Here is a 23,119-nt window from a genome sequence, read left to right on the forward strand (position 1 = left end):
TTTTGCATTACGCCACTACTCCTGTCAGAGGGGTGTACAGGAGCAGGTGTCCCAGTGTGAACTGAAAAGGGACATGCCTTTTCCAGATACACTCCTATAATGTTGCATGTTGAGAATGACCCAGGCCTGAGAAGAAAACAGCAGTATTAAGGTGATTCATCATCAGGGGTACTCTAAGAAATCTGAAGGAGCCCTCATAGTAGGCTGCTATGAGCAAGTCTCTCCCCAGAGTGACTGTCAGGTCCACCCATTTAATCTTTAATGGAGAAAGAAACTCCAAGCAATGGATGTCGTAGATACTTCATAGAGTGCCCGCCCACTCACTTCATTGTCAAAGGGATGTCACCCATATAACCTCCTCTAGATTACCAATAGTTTACTAGCGCCTGTCTCCATAACAAGTGCAGTTACACTGTTATGAACCATTGTAAGGAAATCAGGCTACTAGTTGTGCATGATGTGTGGCCTGCGCAAGAAATGGGTCCAAATTTTCCTTCTCATTGAGAACCAAGCAGCACATTGTAGCACTTGATTCTCTCAGGGTAGCGAAGCAGAGCAGTTCAAGCCCTACTTCGGGAAGGTGATGTGGGCTAGTAATCACATCTCGCTGGCACCCAACAATGCCACTCAATAAAGGATTGTCCAGTCTGTGCTTTTTCTTTGGAAAAAAAAGCACATTTATTACACACACACCACTCAATACTACACAGTAATTCACAAATAATACATAACAGTGGTCGAAATATCTTTGGTTACCTTCTGAAATCACATTTGACCCCTAAAGGGTCACAACGCAAAATAATCACAGTATCTTCCCCATACCAGTAAGCATATTACTATACAGGAATACGTCACTTTAAATAATGCAGGTCTATTGGCTTTATAAGACCACATTAACAGACCAAGAATCACATGTTATAAACCATCTCTCTATTACTGACATCAATACCATGTTTTATCTGCAATCATTATTATCAATAAAGCATTACAACGTTTATGAAAAATCACTGTCAGCAATACACCTTTTAAATAAAGCACTGTCAAAACCATAACATGGGTCTTTGTCTTTATTAAACCAATTTAGTCCAAAAGTCTGTAAAACAAAAGTTCCAGCCTTGGGAGTACTTGAAATGCTGAGGAAAAGTAAACACAGGGTTACTTTTGAAATTCCTTTAGGTTGGCTACTGTGACTCCTGCAGGCCCCCAAAACTCTCTTTCAAAACGCTGGTGGTGACCATGCTATCCTGGGGGCATCACAGGAAGGGAACTTATGCAAATAAAGCCCAGCAGGGCATTACCGGGCACTCGTAGTGCAGCTGTGTTCTATGTTATATCTATGGGCGGGGGACTGACAAAAGTGAATCAACAGCATACATTTTTTTCGACCTTGAACATGCTGTGCAGACGAGGAGCACAGTGTACAGCTAGATGTGTGGAAGGCAGACAGTTCTCATGTGAAAAAGCGCAAGCAGAGTATTTACAAGAACAGAGCCATGTAGTAGCGCGTGCAAAAGGGGCAAAATGGCTGCCTAGCATCTACCAACTTACGCTAACTTTAGCAATGCCTGCAGTTAACCCCATGTCCTCACTATAATTCTCTCTCTCTATATTTTAAGTGCCCAGTCAAAGGAAGCAAGAAATAGCAGAACAGAGTGAGATTTATTAAGGTAAAGTTGCCAGAGGAGACTGGCTGGGCAGCCACACAGGAACACCACTAGCTGCATTTCCCAACCCCACCCCACTCACGTTTAGCGTGCTCCGATCTCACAGCAGTCTGAATTCCAGAACGCTTCAGGAGATAAACGTGCACCAAAGTAGAAGTGAAGAGAGTCACTTCAGTGTTCCTCACTTTCTTTTTCCTATCTATAGCTCTAACTCTCTGTCTCCCTTTAAGAAGCATAAAAGCCCACAAAGCCCTGCCCCCAACACACAACCTAATCTTTACATCTGATAGTCAAATTGAAGGGATGCAGGTCCCCGTGGTTTGCTGTCTGCTGTGGACATCAGCTTGCCTGCTTCGGCTGTTATGTCTGACAAGGAGGCTAAGCAGACCTTCTCGGGGCCCCACAGCATCTGTATCGGCTGGGAGGCTTTGGTGCTGGCCTCTAGTGGCCAAATTATGATCTAACAGGGTGGCTGAAGAAGTCAGCGGCATGCACTAGTGACCATATCCCTCCTGCCAGTGTATTGCTATGGACAAGGTCCAGAAGGCTTTTACACCCTCTCCACCAGTCCTACGGCAATTAGGTGCGGGCAGGCAGGCCGGCTTGAATGGCATGAGCTCTATGGGGCACGGTGCTTCTTTGTCATCGTTCCACCACCAGCCTGTAGAAGTAGCGGAGGTCGCGGCTTGCAGTGGTGACATGGCTTTTAATTTTACCAGAACTAGCACTTAAAAGTTTCTAGACAGTAGACTAACTACTCTCACCTAGAACCAAGGCTTTAAGTGGGATGACAGAAGTGGGGGTCTCTAAAAGGGACGTGGCCGATGTATTTAAGGGTATGGTTTAAACATGTACACTGAATTTCTGTGAATTTGACAGTCTGCCACCTGACTGGTATTTGGTGCTGCTCTGATATATAACTCAACTGACATACACGTAAAACCAGCCAGGACTATTGGCTTTGCCAATGATTTTGGCTGTTTAAGATAAATGAGTAACAAGAATGATTTTGTTGTAAATAATATTGAAAATGTTTTAATTATGGAACAGTGAATTAAATATTACTGAGGACTGGAAGGTGTCTTCAGAGTGTCTTGGTCACTACGGCTATTTTCACGCTATGTTAGACATGTATGCCCTTTTTCTCTCCACATCTCGTCCATCGGCACTTTGCACAGAATCACAATTGAAACTGGAATACATGACTATTGTGCTGAGCGCTCTGCAGAGAGGCCAAAGATTGGATGACCATGTTTTTTTAATAACTTTCTGATCCAGCCGTCAGCCTCAACTCCAGAGCTCTCAACCGGAGCCCTTTATAAACACCTGGAGGCGACTCAGTACAAAGTATGCACTATATAAGAGTAGTGTCACATACAAAAAAATACATAAACGCATCCTCCTGGAAATAGCAAACACTATTAGTGGATGCAAGATTAACTAAAACATGTGAAACATAAACATGAATTAAATCGCTGACATGTATCACCTTAAATTTTTTCCCATTCACTGTTAAAAAATCTATCAGTACTACAAAAAGCAGGTCCCAGAGGCACCGGCCTCCCGGTCTCCTCACCTTTAGAGGATAGGCCCCTAGAGGACTATATGGAGAAAATAGCGCTATCATTGACATATAGGAAAATATTGAATAATTGCGACAAAAATGGGTGGATAATGTGGGGGATATGGGCGATGAGGAATGGCAGGGGGCACTGGCGTCCCTTAGAGAGGTGGCGATACGCTCACATTTTAAATTGATACAATAAAAAATTCTACATAGGGCCTACTATACCAGCACGGCATTGGTCAAAATGGGCCTGTCGGTCTCACCATTGTGCCCCAGAGGGTGTGGGCAAATAGGGACATTTATACACCAATGGTGGGAATGCTTGATTATTAAAACGTACTAGGAACAAATAACAACAAGACTGTTAGCATTGTGTGGGAAGGATGAACGGGTCTCACCTAGATGGTGTCTCCTCAAGATATGGGCGGAAACAGACCTCACGGCGAAACAGATAACATGGGTCGCCCTGGGATGTATAGTGGCTAAACGTAACATTGCAAGAACATGGAAAGGAACATCCGATCCCAAGTTTCCAAACTGGGAGACAGACATGGACTGGTGTATGCAAGCTGAAAGGGCAGTCTATAAAGGGAGAGGTGGTCCGCATAAATGGACCAAGATCTGGGGAGAATGGAATCAAAGTAGAGGTATCAAATGTACACCGGCATCGGACCCCCGCACCAAAGGAGTAACGCCATAAAAATATATCTGTGTCTGATGGATTAACACTGTATTATCATTGTTCTCACCTGTCTTAAATAATTATATAGTGGAAACTATACACATGCATGGCACAATATTAATGTCTTATGTTTCTTTTGTAGCTTATGTTTAAATAAAAGAGTAAAAAAAAAAAAATCTATCAGTGTTTTTGCCTGTATAGTTAAGGACCATGAATATAGGGCCCGATAGGGACCACTTTAAATTTCTGTTTTTAACTGCTACCGGCTCTAAGACCCAGGGGTTCCGGTTCACCTAAAGTCATGCGTAGAACAGTATCTCACACTCCTCTTTGGCAGGGTGAGGAGCGACATGCTTGTATCAGAACTTGATGCAGTTTTGCAGAACACACATATAAAGGTTCTTCTCTTCACATGCCAGATTTGTCAAATGTGAGCATAATACAGCAGTGGGGCTCTCTCTGGCCCATTTAGAGGTGGGTTTGCAGCTTATGGAGCTGAGGGCCATGACGTTGCTTCTTTGGGACTAGGATGCGCGCTGGAGGCTAGTTTCAGTTCCAACTATGACTGGCATCCCTCCAGGGTGCATAATATCCTCAAACTGCCCCACTAGCTGGACAAGTGAAGAGAAAGCTGCAGATGTCCCAGGAGGTTTCCTGAAACACTCTTTAGAGAGAAGCAGGTTTCTGGCTCTGCTTGCGGGCGATAATTTATACAACAAGAGCAACCCTTATGTCCATGCAAACAGGGGTATCAAGTAATCCTTGACACATGCGTTCACATGGAACTCATTCAGAAAACCATTTATGAATAGCAAAGATATTACTATGCAGACTCAATCCGAAAGATAACAATGTCAAAATAAACACGTCTGGAAAAAGTACAGATAAAAAGCCGGCACGTAACACGGTTCATCCGAACCGAGTTTTATTCAAACAAATAACAACATTTTGCAAAACAGGGACAGTGAGCCATATTATTGATAATGTGCAGCCCCCAGGGTATCTGTGAATGTTACGCTGTCCTTTGGCCAGCACATTAGTAATAGACAGATGGCTGAGCACAGTTCCATCCTTTACAGTGCAGGTGGCACCCGGCCTTCACTTTCAAGGAGGATGGAGACCGCCTGTAGGCTTGTGCAGTCAATGATTGTACCCACTTGCAGAGAGATGTCGGGGTCCATGGAATCCCCTTTCCCCACTCCAGATGGGCCCTGACGGAGGGTGCACTGACTGTGTAGTGACTGTGCACCACCTTTTTGTGCTGCACAGTCAGTGCATCTCCTGACAGCCTCTTTGCCTCTGCGCCTGTGTTCACAATACTTGCAGTCATGGAGACAAAGTTTTCCCTTATTTGCATGGGGACAATTTACAACACAGATGAGGGGACATGTGTGCTGTAATATTTGTATTACAGATGGAGCCATGCACGTATATGTGGCTACTTCTATAATACTAAAGTTGCACTTGGCACAGGAAGAAAGCGCACATACCCATTGTGCTCTTGGGGCACTTTCTGTAATATGGTCCCTGAAGCTCTATTACATTAAGGGTGCAATGTCATTCTTTGCACCACAGCGCACCTTTAACTAGGAGCCCCTGGTGAAAAAAGTGTGCCCTGTTATTGATAATGCGCTACTCCAAAGGAAGCCGTGAAATTGCAGTGCACCGAGAGCAGCCCTTTAGTGGAAGACAGGCCAGCTTTTTGAAGCAGCCAGTCTGTCCTTCACAGTGCAGTAGGCTTCCAGCCTGCATCTCAAAAGGGGACAAAGATCACCTTTCAGGGGAGTGTAGGGATTGACTGCACCAGGTGGGTCATTGGTCCCTTGTTCTCTTCCTCCAGAGAGAAGCACTTGGGGCCACACTGACTGTGCTATCTCTGTGGGTGCACAATCAGTGCATCTTGTGGCAGCCTCTTTGCCCAGGGCCCATGTCCATAATATAATGCCAAAGCAAATTGTTTACCTCAATCGCTTGGGGCTATGTGCCCAAGCAAATGAATGAACGCTCCTTTATGATAGTGCATGTGCTACATGTGCACTAGGTTGCATCTGTGGACCCTTCTGTGATACCAAGGTTCTCTGGGGATGCACAAAATGGAATGCACATCCTCCTGCACCCCTAGGATACTTTATTTAATACGGCCCTGGTGCAGAATATCCAACAACGCCGAGCAGGAGGCACTGATAACATTCATTTGAAATTTGAAGGCACTATTTGCTTAGGAGTAACTGGTGGTTAATATGGTATCTTTTCACTTTTAAACATTCATTCCCTCATGCACGGAGGTCTTACAAAAAGTGCTGTGCACGAAACATTAGAGGAAGCAGGAACTTACCAAGGATTTGAAGAGTCGGCTTTATTCGCAAATCAATTTTCTGATGCACATCAGCCTTAAAGGAGAGACACGAGAAATGAGTCTGAGACTGAGTGAAGTGAACGCTGGGAAGAGATGAAGAAGCAGTGCCGGCAATTGGGAGGGCTGCATGTGGGACAGAATGTGGAGACAAGAAGATCAGAGATAGAGCGTGAAAGGGAGAAAGAAACAAAAGGGTGGAGAAAGCAAGCTAGCAGGAAGCAAGGAAGGGAAGAATGAAACAAAGAAGAAATGGAGGGACAGGAGGGGGGACAACAGAAGGTAAAAGGAAGGCAGCAGAGAAGGAAGGAAAAAGAAAGAAGGAAACAAGGAAGAAAGGAGAGAAATAGGGGAAGAATGTAAGACTGTCCCACTAGACTAATGCAAGTAATCCAACATGTCAGATCAGTGAAGCATTTTGCCTGCCCCATAGTACACAAAAGGTCACCCCCGGAAAACTGAAGACACAAAGAAGTGTACTCTTGATGGTGTAGTATTGTTTAGAGAAGATGCTTCAACAAACTGTGGGGATTATGTACCAAGAGTTGTGTGGATGGTCATGTGGTGCTATACAATAATGCCCCACCGAATTTTATAATGCTGAGTATATTGATGCATTTGTTTCTTTGCACCAGGTGAGCGCAACAACTTTAATAAATAACCTCCAAAATGATGAAAGACAGCTGTTTCAACATTCAACATTTTGCTAAAGTAGCGACTGTCAGTGACATGCTGCATTAGATATGCTATGGGGAGTAGTTGAAAGGGAAGAGGTAAAAAGGTTGGTTGGCACATATGTTAAGCAGGAAGGCATCAACAATAACAGAAAAGAGAGACGGATGTGTGTGATCTGGGGGCCTATGGGGAACTCCCTTATAATGAGGTGGTTTGATTGAAATGCAAGAGCAGAGAAGGTCCTCCCACCACATATCAGGACTTGAACTTCAGAACAGATGACTTTGGACTTGCCGCATTAAATCAATCTACAGAACCCATAGCGTGTGCTGTGCATCCCATCTTACTAGAGTAACACGGACCTGTGAACTTGGTGTTCCTACTTCTGTGGTAGGTGCTTTAGGTGTGCCAACATACCGTGATCTCAAGATACTGATGGGTACTCCACCTTGTCATCTTCTCTTGGTGCCTCCTTCATATTCCATGGGTAAGCTAAACCTTTTTTTTTTAAACTCATGACTGGGAAAAAGTAAGCTGTGTATAATTGGGATCCTCTACTGCACCTCTTCATGCATCTCTAAAAATGGGAGAGTCTCCTATTGTGCTAGACATTACTTTCTGATGCAGGGGCTGAAAGTGTCTGCTTTTTCCCTTTACAAGTGTGGGGCATATTCTCAAGGAGCGATCGCGTAGTTAATGGCACTTCATTGCAGCCTAAGTTGCGATAAATTTTTCGCCCTATTCACCAGCTGGTGTTATCAGCCGATATCACCAGTTTTCCAGCAATAGAAACCTCAAAAAACATCGCCACAGATGACCCCGGCAACTATCGCTAATGAGATGCAGAGTAGCCATTCCCGAGCAGAAAGCCATGACAACACCACACCCCAACATTCTCAATGACCAGCCACATCGGCGATACGACCGCAAAACATGCCATAAGGCACGTTAGCACCAGGAAATTAACACCTGCTCTGACCTGGTGCAAAGCCGGCCGGCAGCCGGCACCACAAAAGTGAGCCCAGCACAGAGCTACACCTGAAGGGCAAAAGACGCCATGGAGCCACTGATCATGCGGCCCGGACACCCAAGAGGGCCACAACACCCACCGTCACTACCCCCAGGACCCCAACCCCCGCCCGGAACCCCGCCCCGCAGGGCCTCTACTATTTAGTGCTTTGTGCACAATATAACATATCTTAAATCTAACCCGCTTACATATTGGAAGCCAGTGTAAACATTGTTATCGCGAGAGAGAGGCTGTTCTGGCAGGAGAGTTCGAGACAAGATGAGCCGCAGTGTTTTAAACTACCTTAAGTCTATTTAAAGAAGACTCACTAGTTGAAATCAAAAGGGCATTACAGTAGTCCAGGCGGCTTATCAGCAGTGTCTTACGTACGATAAGGGGGAGAATGGGAAATACTCTCTGTAGGAGGCGTAACATATGCAAACATGATCCCACGGTGGTTGTAACTTGCTCTTTCATTGCGAGATTCTGGTCCAGACGTATGTCTAGGTTCTTGACCACAGTCTTTGGGACCAGGACGGTGCCTAATTCGGGTGGCCACCACTCTGGGGACCAGAGCAGGGGGGCTTCTCGGAACAGCATGATCTCCGTTTTCCCAGCATTTAGCTGTAGGAAGTTAATCCTCATCCAGGTAGTGATAACAGTCATGCCTTCCGAGAAAACGGACTGAGTGTTGTTGGAGTTTTTATCAAATGACAGTAAAAGCTAAGTGTCATCAGCATATGAGATCAGAGTGAAGCCCAGCTTTCTAAGTAATCCAGCTAACGGAGCAACATAAATGTTGAACAAAGTGTGACTAAGGCAGGATCCCTGAGGTACTACTTTGGTGAGTTCCATGGTCTGTGATAGGAAGGAACAAAGATTGACGGTCTAAGTCCGATGCGTAAGAAAGCACCAGATCCACTGAAAGGCTTGTCCTTGGATTCCAATTTCTCTGATTCTCCTGAGTAGAATGGAATGGGATACCGTGTTGAAAGCCGCTGAAAAATTTAGCAGCACTAGTAGTACTGCCTGTCCGTTGTCAAGGGAGTGTCTTATATTGGCAGTAACGGCAACCAGTGCTGACCCCCTGCTGTACATAGGCTTAAACCCAAACTGAGAGGAGTCAAGGCATCCAGTGGATTCAATATAATCAGAAAGATGTTTATTAATATTTTTTTCCAATAACATACTCATAAGAGGTAGAAGAGAAATCGGGCGGTAGTTGGACAGATCCTCGAATGGGGCATTAGCTTTATTTCAGATGGGAATTATTTGTGCGGCCTTCCATTTAAGCGGTAGTTGGCCCTCTCTCATGGAGAGATTGAGGATTGAGCAGATAGATGGAGACAACTTTTTATACAGTAGAGAGGATATTTTAGCTGGAATAATATCCAAAGGTGAACCCGATTTAACTGTTTTCAATAATGTCTCCACTGTATCTACTGTAAGAGGAGAGAAACTTTTCAACAGGTGCACATTGGTCAAAGATGGAGGACAGAGAATTGAAATGTCATTCGAAGGGCTCCTGTCTTTAGTGGTTTTATCATAGATGAGCTCGATTTTTTGTTAAAATGGTACTGATTGCTATCCATTAACTTACAGGGTACCTTGCTGGCTTCCTACTTTAAGAACTTGCTATAGAATCAGAAAATGAAGAAGAAAAATAATATATATATATATATGTATAAACCAACAAAACAGCCCTCAGCGGGGAGCGCACAATCCAGCTGATGCACACTGCGAAAATAGGATCAGTTTTCGCAGTAATATTCTCATCAATTGAAAATACAAAGTAAAAGCCGTGATCAAGACCGAGATGGTCGAAACGCGTAGGGAAAGAGGAGAGTGGTGAGAGCACTTGGGCTTAAACGCTTCTCTTGCAAGAGTCAATCATGACATACGAATTGACGTCTCCCAATAAAGAGAGAGCATGCTTGCAGTGCATGATAGCGAGAAGTAAACAATAGGGATCCCACTGTAGTGAGGAACATGCAGTGGTCACTGAAAATGAAAAGACATTCCTTACAATGAGGAGGGTACTCAGGATCCTTTTGGCACTGCTTTGAGTAGCCCTTATACAGGCAAGAGTAGTCTGGGCATTTAGTTATACTGAAAAGGGTGCTCTGGGCATTCAATGATAAAGGTAAGGGCACTCAAAGCTTCAAATGATACTCGAGTGGGGAGGCATCATGGGTATAACATGATACTGACCGTGTTATTCTGGGCATCCTATGATTTTGAGAAGAGAGCTCAGGGCATCCAGCACTACTGACAACAGTGCTCTTTTCATCCCGTGAAACCAAGGAATGTAGTCTGGGTGCCCAATGATATTGAAGAGGTTGCTTGGGGTATCCCATGATATTGATGAGGGTGCTCTGAGTTTCCCATAATGTTGAGCAGTGTCCTCCGGTTGTCCCAAGTTACTGAGGAGGGTGCTTGTGGTGTCATATGATGCCCAGGAAAGTGCACTTGACTTCCTCTCATAATGAAGGATTAGTAGGTAAGGTCCATTCAAGAATCAGCAAGGTCAAGAGAGATGCATACAAGTGGTTACATTAAAAGTCGGGGGAATAAACTTTACCTTTTTCCAAAATGGCTCTCCAATCTCTGCCTCGACTGCAGCTTCATAACAGCTGAGCACCCTGACGTCATCAGGTAAAGCCAGGGCCATGCTCAATGTAAGGTAAGTCACAGAGTCACCTGCACATGGAGAGGCAGAGAAACATAAATAATAGTCACTGAGAACAGTGATATGGTACTTTAGTGAGTCAACTACAATAGATTACAGAGGCGAGGCAAATCAGAGCATCATCGTCACACCTCGAATCCATTTGGGCTACCCAAACCTGTTCCAATTTCAGAAAGCGCTCAAAAGACACCTCTTTAAAGAGCACCACATCATGCAGCAGTAATAGTCCACATTCGCTCTCGGATTACAGCTTCCCCTCCAGTCACGCGTTGACTGTATCTTTGCTTTGACTCTGTACAGTGCTCCTCTGACTTCCATCTAGGTTCCCTCTAACAAGTACCACATACATACATAAAGTCAACTGCACTGAAGAAAGGAATTAAGAGGTCACACCCTGTTCATGGCAACAAGCAGTGCTTGTGAGGAGTTATAAGTGATGCATCACGACTACAATGTCCCTTTAACGTAAGTTGTTTAAGGGCATTTCAAGGGTTTTTATGACAAACATTTTCTCTCCATAATTACAGTTCAGTATACAACCCTCACGCATATGCAGATTGATCTGGCTGGAAGTCCTGGCCTTGTCCTAGGCTGTATATCCAGAATGTGCTGCTCATTGCCAAAGTGGCTCTTCGCTAGGCATTTGGCCATGTCCCATGCCTTGTCACCATACCCACATAACCTGCAGTGCATGGCCTTCATCCCTACATCCAGTCCTCAAAGGCAAAGAGCACACTGCACCCTGCCTTCGGCCACACTCAGCGGCCTATTTGAGCAGGGCCTGCACCCAGCCCCCATGCACACATGAAACCAAATCTTTATCCATACTCTATGCCTAGCCTCCGTGTCCTCGCACCCTGTGCACAATTGGCTTTGGGTGTTGTACTTGCCCTTTGGCTAGGCCCATTCCCATCAGACCTAGAACCCAATGTGTTTTAGATTTATGTATCTCAAGTGGGATCCACAGATAAAAAATGACAATTGCAAACACTTGATTCTTGGGTCTCACAGAGTACTTTGGGATTCTCAGTGCCCTATTATTAATAAGAACAGACGACACTGAGGATCATTTTTAAAGGCCTAATCATTGCTCCCTCGACTATCCCTGAGGCCATGGAATTCTCCCCCACAAACCTTACTTTTTTGCAGTTCTAAGTCACAGACCCTATGCCTCAAAAAATGGCAGGGATAAAAGTTGTAATCCCTTGTCAAACTCTTACCGAATTTGTCCTCTCCCCTTCAATAAAAACTGATAGACAAATTCACAACAAACGTGGAATGAAACAAAGCTTGGACCAGGATATATTTCTTTTTTGGTTGGATATAAATCCATTCAGTAGTTTTTTTCTTCAACATTTGGTATTGATTCAATCCGCAAACAAGATTCGCTCAAAAGCTTTTTTCCTGCCAGCCCCCTCAATGTTGCTAAAATGGCCACACAGGCTCTGGAACCCAGTCGATGAAATAGTGCAGGCAATAGCAAGATCTCCAGAGGGGTGGTAAATACTTTTATCGCACAGAAAACACTTCAGTAATAGCCATCAAACAATTTGCAACCGTTTTCATTCAAAGCAAATTTAGGAAGGGATCTCATTAATATATCGGTCTGGTCTAGGTTGTTAATCCTAATCACCAGCCATGGCCTGTGCAGGTAAGAGCGGTGAGGCCAAGTGTTGGGGGGAATTTCGATGGACGATGGCGAGGGAAAATCAAATAAATAATTATTTATCTCTCGCCATCGTCCGTCAAAATCCCCCCACCCAGCTCCACTGCCCTACCACTTTTATCTGAACGGGTTGCGGCTGCTAATCACAGCCTTAACCTGAACTCTGCACTTGTACTAGTAAGTAGAACCCAAAGGCCAATTCCTGCCCTATGTTTAAATTACAGCTGATACGTCTGGTACTTCTGTGTACATCCGTAGAATAAACACGCAGACTTCCCAAAATGTCATACAACGCCGCATGACAAATTGCTGCGCTATGCTGCATGACAGGAGAGACAGGAAATGCGCCATATCTACTACGATATGACATATTTCTGCTGTTTCCTTGCGCTGTTGCACTGAGTTCTGCCTAGCGCCAATGCAGGCACCCTTGTTCCATGGTGCAAAGTACCTACATTACAGGCAGGATTGTTTTTATGCAGGGAGGGTGTAGAGGAAGGGACACCTTCCTGCACAAAAACAATCTTTAGAGACATTTTCCTCTTTTTTGTGCACTGTAAAATGCAGCGCACATAGAAAGAGGAAATAAGTAGGAAAATGTATGATATTTCTCCTTGTTACGCCTCTGTTGGAAAGGCATGCCATTTTGACACAATTCCAGTTCCTCAATCTGGCAGTGAGTTAAAGTCCATGGTGGATGCAAAGAAAAGCCCATAGTGGATATATGGGAACACCAATGCTCCACCCATGGAATGCCTTTCCAATGCAGAGTAGCGCATGGCAGAGATTACCTTGCGTTACTCTGGATTTACTAAACCATGCACAGCCAATTTGGCCCGCTGTGCTCATAGAAACCATACAGAGTTGACTTTGGGTGTAAGTCTGGCACCTTTCCTTATTCGCGTAAATGCAACGTGTGAGGGCTGTCGTGGGTTGGTGCTGCTCCCCCAGGTTAAGTATTCAAATGTATTTTATTATTTTGGTGGTCATTATGATGTCAGGTGGAATCACTTCTGTCTGACACCGCATCGGTCAGGGGACCGACCGACACCCGATCGACGGTCCCGACCGCCCCATTAGGATGGGACCGAACACGGTTTGGTTGCATTCCTACATTTTACTATGGTAGCATGCATTCCGGCCATAAACCGGCTGGAATGCATGCTCCCATAGTTAATGGGAGGTGCAGTTCATCCCTGCACCCTGTGGCATACATCTCAACCATAGGTGCCCCCTTGGCCTCCAACCAGAGGTCATGCACCCTAGGGGGCCCTGCTAGGGGCCCCCAAAGTTGAGTTCCGACAGCCTATTTGCATCAGAAAGGTCAGACCAGAAAGGCTGCCGAAACCCGACATTGTAATCTTAATTGCGGAAAGACCCGCCATTGAGATCACAGGCCGGATTACGACTTGCCGACAGGCTCTTTGAGCCCATCGAAAGCCAGCCAGAATGACCAGTAGGTTTACTTTACGACCAGCTCCATCGTAATGAGGCGGTCGTAAAGTAAACCGACAGGCCCATTACGATGCAGCTGTAAAGGGTCTAACCTAGGGTCTGATCCTTTTACGGCCACATCGTAATCGGCCCCCAAGTGTCTTACTCTAATGTATGTTTTCTAGTTATGTGCCATTCAAAATGTAATGCAGTTTGCTCGATGTTTGTCAAGCCTTGGCTGTTCTAATGATGGGCTGTCTAACTCTAATACAAAGGCAAAGGCAGAAACCAAAGGGTTAGAAACACTAATAGTAACCGTTTATACCAGCAAAGTTCAGTGGGAAACACAAGTGGATGTGCCCATACTATTCTGAGATGGCAGTGTGGGAAGAGGAATGGACTGAGAATAGGACACTAAAAGATTAATAATTGGGAAACTGCAAGCCGGAATTCAATAGTGAAGAATGGACTGGGGTCACACTGGTCACCTGTAAACATCGGGGAAGCAAATTGACCAAATTTTGGATACAGAGGGACTGTGTGTAGTAAGGGCAGTCATAACCTGCAAGTTTAAGGGACGTCATCAGGCATCCTCAGAGATCATCCCAAAAGGATCCTAAAATAGTTAAAAATCATCATTTCTTTGATGGGGTGAACTGATCATGCAATGTGTTCACTAGCGTTGTGACATGGACACTCTGGTCATGTCATGAATATCTGGCAGTGCTCCTCCCTCACCGAATGAAGCATCATGTAGCTCGCTGTGTGTGCCCACCCATCATCAACTTTAGGTGTTTCTTAATCAAAGCCAACCACATATTTAAATTCAAAGCACTTATAAAATGAAGCATGCAGAAATGATGAAGGGCATTTACCACGCGGCTCCACAATGGCACAGGCTTCATTGAGCTAGCTATGGCCAATGCAGGGCTTGGGCTTTTGCACACAGCATCAGCCGTGCATACAGTAGGGCTGTGCAGCCAGGCAAACACACAGAACAGGGTCCTAAACAGACATATATCAGTTGCTATGTACTTCAGAGGATCACATGTGATGATTCGCCAATGACGCTGTGTTATACATGGCTGGGTTTGAACTGGGGTGGTGAAGTGAGCTAAAGAAAGATGGTGCATTAAACCCAGATCTGTGAGGGGGGTGAGTAGCTGAAAAGTTTCAGAGCTACGTCCATCAACTCCTTGTGTTTGCAGTGCTATATACATTGAATGCGCCACAGAAGGTGGCAGGATGGTCAGGGATGGAACATGCTGGTATCCTGCAGATCTATGGGAAGCTACCTGGTCAATCTCTGCTCAGCAGCGGAGGAACATCGCCCCACCACCCACAGAGGCAAACAAAAAATTTAATTATTTAAATGTAGATTATTTTTTGTCCTATGGCCGAGCCTTGGGGGGTGGGGCCACAGTACTGCAGCAGGGGGAGAAGCAGTGGTGGGCTATGCTGTCGGTGCACATGAAGGTTTGGCCAACCACCATGCACACTGACATCTGTCCAACCCAGCTGTGTTGCTGGGTGGAGAGACCAGCAGGCACAGGCTCCCAGCTCCCGATGGAGCGCAAAACAAGCCTGCTCCACCCAAATCCGCATATGCAATTTGGAGTGTGGGAATCCTGGCTGGAGTCCAGGCGCCATCTCCTACCACCCATCCCGACATAGGGGCAGGGAGGAAAGTCCTGGCAGAGTCAGCGGGACCGCGGTGGTCTTCTCTCCCATTCCCAGCCAACATCTACATCGGGGAGGCTGGAAGACCGCCAAAAAAGGCCACTCCGTCGCGGTCCAGCCAACATCTAATTCAGGCCCTCAGTCTTTTCAAATATCTACAGGTATGTCATGTCCTTGAGGCCCAATGGGAGGTCTTTGGGAAGAATCCCAGATTATAACCCCTTAGAGGCCAAACTGACAATGCGTCAGTTGAAATGGCAGGGTATTTCCTGCTTCTACAGGTCCCTCCTACCCAATGCTCCAGAGTCAGACCCCCTTCCAAAGCTCTGTGTGAACTGAGAGAACAACATAAGGGAACTAGATGATGACAACTGGTGCAAAGCTATATTGGCTTTGCAAATGCTAACTATCCCTTCCAGTCTCAGGCTCATACAGTTTATCTACTTCCACTGCATATTCTACAGCCCTTAAAGGTTGTGGAAAATAGGGTGGTCTGCGTCAGCGAGCGGACTGCAGTGCGGGGACCCGCATGAGCCCTTCTTCCATGCCATATGGACAAGCCCCATAATCAAAGGACCTCTATACGTAACTCAGTCACACGCCTCATAAAGTGCCCTACTGTATTAGAATCCAGGGTGGCCGTCTTAGGGCTCATAGTGGTCTCAGCCAGCATCAGACACCAGAGACTGCTGGCAGTTGTAGGCTCCCTAGTAGCCAAGTGAGACATCGCCAGAAGCTGGAGATCACCTGATCCTTCCCCCATCTGTTTGGACCCCTGAAATGTACTTTTGTTGCAGAGCAGAAACAGAAATCTAAAAATGGAGGGGATGTGCCAAAAAGCATCACAAGATTTGGGCCTGTGGATTTCAGGTTCATTACACAACAACGATTAATGCACCTTAACTGTACTTCAATACAGCATACTAATGGTGGGGATTGGTTGTTATGATGTATACTGAAATTGTTAAGTGGGTGCATTGTATGTGACCTTGATATTTTGCTCTATCTGTATCTCGAATAGATCAAAATAATAAACAGATATGTTAAAATAAACTAGGAAGAAAAAAGATCCAGTAAACATTTTTGCAATTTGTTTTTGTTCATTGGTTCTAAATTCCTTTTAATTTTAATAACAGATAGACACTAAAACAATGTGCTACGTTTTGAAATACCCAAGATTTTTCATTGTGGATTTCAAAGGCTATTTAGGCTAGATTTCACAAATTCTTCACAACATATTTCACAGTCGTTTAATTTGCACTGCACTGACAAACAGTCTTCGCGAAGGAGTTGCCCATTTTATTGTTTAGGTCTGACCTAGGGACCACTTTAGCTATCTTGCCAGCCCCCTGTAATCAAATAAAAGAAAAATACAAATATACATATATAGAGCGGCTTTGGGCCAGCCCTCTTCATCCATTTGGCTGTTCAACTGTCATTCACATGCTGCTGCTGCTTTTGCCCTCCAGAGAATGCAGGGGGCAATCTGTTAGCCACCTTTAACCTCTGCACAAATGCTCCTTAATACAGGGGCTGCTGGGCCAACACTTTACATTACCAATGTTTTTTCTTTTCATTCTGTATTTTTTTTAAATGTTGTCAGGCATCCTTGGGTGGTTACCACGTCTTTATATCAAAGTTGTTCAAAGTCAATAGTATTTTTTTTTGCACCATTTCCAATCATAGTATCCTGTGTTGAGCATTAAAACTAAAAAGGAGTTCAAGACATGTTCTGAGGTACACTGGCCTCTTAGGAAGCACCATTAATGTTCTAATAAAATTACATGCTATTGATATTTTTAATGTTCTTATTTTTGGTGTAATCCTGTGGTCACCAGGTTTAGGCAACTGCATGTTTTCTTTCTTTCCTTCCCTTATATTTTCAATATAAGCATCGCACCAGCTGGTTAAGGCCAGGCCCATTGGTTTGCCAATGCTTCTTTAACAGAGGTTCGAAGGGCACAGAAAACAGTATTTTGAAATCTGACTTGTGCAGTGTTGTATAATATAAGTTATGTGTGACTGTATAAATAATAATATTGAGTGACGCTCTGCTTACAATAATTATGCACAAATAACTCTTTTCATGCTTTCATGTGTCACAAACATAGAGGGTATTGTCTATGAAAATGGCCCGTACTGGCTATGTAAATGGACAGTACTGTCTATGTAAATGGACATTATTACACTAGACAAAGTTACTTCAGTCTAAAGACACTCAGAGGCATATTTACAAAGTGATTGTGCCACCAAAACGTCCCTTTTTTTGCCATTCCGGTGGAGTGATGCGCTGCACCATATTTACAAAGCGGCGTTAAGCTGCTTTACATGACTTAACACCGCTTTGTAAATATGGTACCCTTTCACGCAGGTATCTGCATGAAAGGGGCGTGCAATGGGTGTTGCTGTAGGCGTTTCACCATGTTAGAAATGGAAATCTCTAGTTGGCTGGTTTATACCCTGTCCAAGTAGGGACCCTTCCTTCTATGCAGGATAAGGGAATTACACTTCTAAAATAACCCTTGCTCACCTCCTTGGTAGAATGGCATGAGCAGTCAGGATTATCTCAGAGGCAGTGTGTAAAGCACTTGAACATAACACACAGTAATACAGTGAAAATACTACTATAGGACACCACATCAGTTTTAGAAAAATAACATATGTTTATCTGTGTAAAATAAGACCAAAGCAATAAAAAACCAACATACAGTAATAAAGATATGAATTTTGCAAGAATAAACTTAAAATACAGTTCCTCAAAGCCGATAGCTCCATCCGGGGCTATCACAGCGTTGTGAACAAACAAATCCTAAAGTTCAGGCTGACCACGAGGTCGCGGGCTAGCTACCGTGCCGGTAAGACCCGCAAACAGTACCTTGTAAATGCAGGGCGTCAAAGACCTTGCGATGAGCTCCAAAGAAGCGTCATCGTCGGCAGGCGTCGGTCCCGGAGGTCGATGCAGGAGTCATCGGGCCCTTGAAGTCACACGTGCTCCAGATAGAACTCCGTGAGGTTACAGTCAGGAGCGCTGGCAGCGTCAGGGCTGCAGTGAAGTGGAGCGGTGTGGCATGGAGTGCCCTCAGGCCACGGTGCAGGCAGTGGCTCAGTGACGGCATCCAGCAGCGTCGGTGAGACCAGGGATGTGGTGCAAAGTGGGGCAAGGTTTGTGGCAGTGCTCGCAGGGCACAGGACAGCCAGTTGCGTCATTGTTGCGGAAGCGCTGTTGTCAGTAGACCCAAGGCTGCGGTGCAAGATGGGGCAATGCGGTGTGTGGGGCCCACAGGTTGCGGTGCAAGCCGCTACATCGGTTGATGATCTGGAGTCAATGGCGCCGGCGGGCCAAGGCTCCAGTGTGGGACTGGGAGGTGTGTCATGTAACTTACAAGTGGTGCACCCAGGCCTCGGTGCACGCAGCCTCATCGATGTCAGTGTGGAACAGCGTCGGTGGGGATCCCAGGGTGACGATGTGAAGCAAGGCAGTGTGAAGTGTGGGCCCTCAGGTCATGGGGCAAGAAGCGGCATGATGGCGGCGTCAGGTGGCGGACATCGGTGAAACCAGGGTTAAGGCGTGAAGTGGGGCAATGCTCTCTGAGGGCAGCGGCATCGCTGACAGCGTCGCAGTAGTTTTTCTTCTGTTGCAGCACAAAACACACAGTTACCAGTGATGGTAGCAAATTATATTGAAGTCTTTGCTGGTCCTGAGACTTCTTGAACAGGGAACAAGCTCTACGTCAGGCCCTTGGCGAAATTCAGGAAACAAGTTGTAGAAAGTTCAGTCCAGTTCTTACACTGCCCAAGCCATAAGCAGCAACTGCAGGCCAACCCAACAAAGCAATACATAGTAAAGGGGCAGTACACTTCCTGGCAGCTCTTCTTTGTGGCAGGTTCCTTAGTCCAAAAGAGTTCGAAAGTTTTGGGGTTTTAGGTCTAATACCAATACCCTTTTTTCCCTTTGAAGTCTTTGTTCATAATGTTTCTCTGGCTCAGCAAAACAAGGTATGTCCTCCTTGGTCCAGCCACACTACAAGGGATGAAGACAGCAGTGTGCAGAGCAGGAGCAGCCACAGACTATTCAGGTTTCAGCGACAACTCCTCCCACCACTCTAGTCTAGGGTGGTCCATCAGCATATGCAGGGTACACCTCAACTCCCTTTGTGTGAGTGTCTGGAGTGAATGTACAAACCCTCCCCTGTCAATCTAAAACCAGACGTTTATTCCACAGGCAGACAGAAGCACATGATAGTTAAACAAGAAAAGGCCCACTTTCTAAAAGTGCTGCAGCAACAAATGATGGACGGAATGCTGAATGAATCAAACATTTACCCCAAGTCAAGAGATCTGGGTTAAATCCATTGTTCGTTTGCTCATTACAACACCCCAGTTTGGACCCAGCCATATCAGCAAATCAGTCTTGACCCTGCTCTTCAGGGGAACAGCCCAGCCCAAACTGATAAGTTGGGTCAATCCCTGGACCGGAAACAAGCACCCTGGGAATGGTTTTGGGGTATCACCCTTCATCAGCCAGGTTAGCTTGAATCCAGTGACACAGTAAGCAAGGGACCCACGTCTGAGCATACCCATTCCATTTAGGGTGAAAAATGCTGCAGCAACAAATATTGGACAGAATGCTGAATGAATCAAGCATTCACCCCAAGTCAAGAGATCTGGGTTAAATCAGTCAGTCTTTTGCTCACCACTCCAGTTTGGACCCAGTCATATGAAAATCAGTCTTGACCCTGCTCCTCATGGGAACAGTCCAGTACAAACTAACAAGCCGGGTCCTCCCTGGACCGGAAAAAAGCATCCTGGGACCGGTTTTGGGGTATCACCCCATATCAACCAGGCTAGCTAGAATCCAGTGGCACAGTAAGTCCGGCACCCACTTCTGGGCATACCCGGCGCACTTAGAGCAAGAAAACAAATGGCACACAAATGATGGATGGAATGCAGAACAAATCAAACAGTCACCCGCATTCAAGAGATCTTGATTAAATCCATCTTTCTTACGCTCACCATGCCCCCCCCAGTTTATACCCAGCCATATCCAAATCAGTCCTGATGCTGCTCCCTGTGGAAACTGTCCAGCCCGAAATAACAAGCTGGGTCCTCCCTGGATCAGAAACAAGCATCCTGGTACCAGGTTCAGGGTATCATCCCTCATCAGCCAGACTAGCTTGAATCCAGTGTCACAGTGAGCCTGGGACCCACGTCTGGGCATACCCAGCACACTTAGATCAAGAAAGCAAAAGACACACAAATGATTTGGCAGAATGTAGAACAAATCAAAAATTCATCCCCAGTCAAGAGATCTGGGTGAAATTCATTGTTCTTTTGCTGAGCAAGCCACCCCAGTATAGGACCCAGCCATATGCAAATCAGTCTTGACCCTGCTTCTCATCGGAACAGTCCAGCCAAAACTGTCAAGCCAGGTTTTCCCTGAATCAGAAACAAGCATCCTGGGACCGGTTTCGGGGTATCACCCCTCATCAGCCAGGCAAGCTTCAATCCAGTGGTACCGTGAGCCCGGGACCCACTTCTGGCCATTCTGCAGCACTCATAGATGTAGCAAATCAACATTATTGATTGCTTATATGCGGGAAGGGACACCTTCCTGCACATAAACAATCATCCCTGCAACGCAGGCACCCTTGCACAATGGTGCAAGGGTGTCTGTGTTGGCGTTGGGTGCAATATTTACTGCCAACGCAAGGGAAAACACAGGGGTGCGCTGTATTCATGTAAATACGGTGCATCCCTGCATATTTGAAATGAAGCAGCGTGGTGCTGCAAACTTTGCCGCAGTGAAGCACCATTTCCTTGCACATTTACCCCTCAGACTGCAGACAAACATGAATCCAGGCCTTGCGGAACGAAATAATGACATTTACAAAGGATTACTGCCTTTTCCTAGGATCTCCTCAACGTTAGAAGCAACTAAGAGCACCTAGTGAAAACCTTCTGGTTTGTGTATCCAGAGAGAAACATGTGTCAGCTAAACATACAGGTAATCATATGTCCCAAGAAATAGCAAAGAACTGTTTATTGAATAATATCAAGAATAATTCAACTACCTTCAACAAGTTCTCTGAGCCAAATAGGGAAAACCATTTCTTTACTTACATAGTGTGGAGTAATAGTGTAATCTTTTCAAATAGGCATGGATGGATTCTGTGTACCAATGGTACAGGGAGATGGTCAACATCAACCAATGCTGTGGGCCTTAGTATAGCAAAGAATAGGTGGGATCGCTGCATAATGCGCACCAGGCACAAACAGGACAATGTCTGCACAACATTTGTGGAATTCTTCAAAATGCCTAGGATGTTCGAAACTTGCTTGTGTTCACCAACCAGGTAGAGGCCTAGTTTAAGTGTTTTTCCGATTGATAAAGGTAGTGTTTAGGGTCTGCTCAAGGAATTCAGCCTTGCATGTTTCACCTGCTAAGCCATAAGCAGTGTTTCATGTAATAAGTAAACTAAGCATAAAATGTCTTATCTCATCAAACCTGCTCTTGAATAACACGCATCTTCTAATTAAGATATGACAGTGGAACCAATGGGAGGCTTGATACTAAGGATACCTGGTTCTTAACTTACGCGGACCAATGAGGTAGTTAAAACGAGTACCAGTACAACAAGATAAGACAACAAAATAGCAGAGTGAGCCAAGCCAGAGCCAAGCCAGTAGTCTGGCTTGGATCTTAGAGCCCGTTCACGAGCTGAGCCCTAAAAGTGTTTGCATTTTAAATCATACAAACAACATGAAGTAAAATATGGTAAAGTCTCTTTAAAATTCAAAAAGTGTATTTCTTTCAAATATGTAATTTTTGACATTAATAAAGCACTGCACTGAGAAGTTCTTATTAAAAGTGATAGTTTTTAAACATGAACTTTAGTACCATTCCTGCCCCCACTGCCAACCATCTCCGCGCAGCAACGGTGCAATTAACAATGGACTGGGGTGCATCCCGAGTAATTACCAGTAGCTGAGATGAATTCAAGCATTCTATCCATTACTTTTTTGTATACTTCATTAATAAATTGAGAGGTAAAGACAATTGTCATATGAACCCTGTGTGTGACCTAGATTCTTATAGGTAAACATTATAGTCTAATAAATCAAACACAGCATGCCCAAAACTTGACAAAAAATAATGCCCCCTGGGCCCGCCATCTGGGGATCATTCATTTTCATCAAGTTTTAGGCCCACCACCCACAGGGCATGCAGCGGGCCCTGGGGGCATTAATTATTTTAATGATTCGGGCTCGCCGCCCACAGGCAAGCGGTGGGCCCATGGGGCATTTATCTTTATCAAGTTTCGGGCCCGCTGCTGAGCTCAAAACTTGATAAAGATAAATGCCCGTCATTTGCCCCTTGGGTGGTGGGCCCTTCTAATTTACAAAAAATAAATGTCCTCTGGACCTTCGGAGTGCCCTGTGTGTGCGACGGGCCTAAAACTTGTTGAAAACTAAGGCCGCATGGGCAGCGGACCCAGGGGAGCATTAATTTTTATCAAGTTTTGGGCCCGCTGCCTACAGGGCACGCGGGGACTGAGGGGGAATGTATTTTTTTGTCAAATTTTGAGGACACTATTTTAATAAGCACAGGCTTTTTACAAAACTGGTGATTTCACAATTGTTTTCTGCGAGTCGCGAACTCCTGGAGGGTCTGTTTATACAAGTCAGCCAATAAATGGGTA

General features: G+C 45.2%; 1 protein-coding gene across 1 annotated transcript in view; it reads right to left on the reverse strand.

Moving 5' to 3' along the window:
- The window catches only part of COMTD1 (catechol-O-methyltransferase domain containing 1), a 57,437-nt gene that overhangs the window by 14,597 nt on the left and 19,721 nt on the right, over window positions 1–23,119 (reverse strand). Inside the window, exons 4-5 of the mRNA XM_085608558.1 lie at window positions 10,532–10,650; window positions 6,249–6,303 (exon numbers count right to left, since the gene is read on the reverse strand). Of these exons, the coding sequence (XP_085464684.1) occupies window positions 6,249–6,303; window positions 10,532–10,650 (174 nt within the window). The remainder of the gene's footprint in view (window positions 1–6,248; window positions 6,304–10,531; window positions 10,651–23,119) is intronic.

The sequence above is a fragment of the Triturus cristatus genome, chromosome 1_2, assembly GCF_964204655.1.
Source record: "Triturus cristatus chromosome 1_2, aTriCri1.1, whole genome shotgun sequence".
Classification (NCBI taxonomy): domain Eukaryota; kingdom Metazoa; phylum Chordata; class Amphibia; order Caudata; family Salamandridae; genus Triturus; species Triturus cristatus.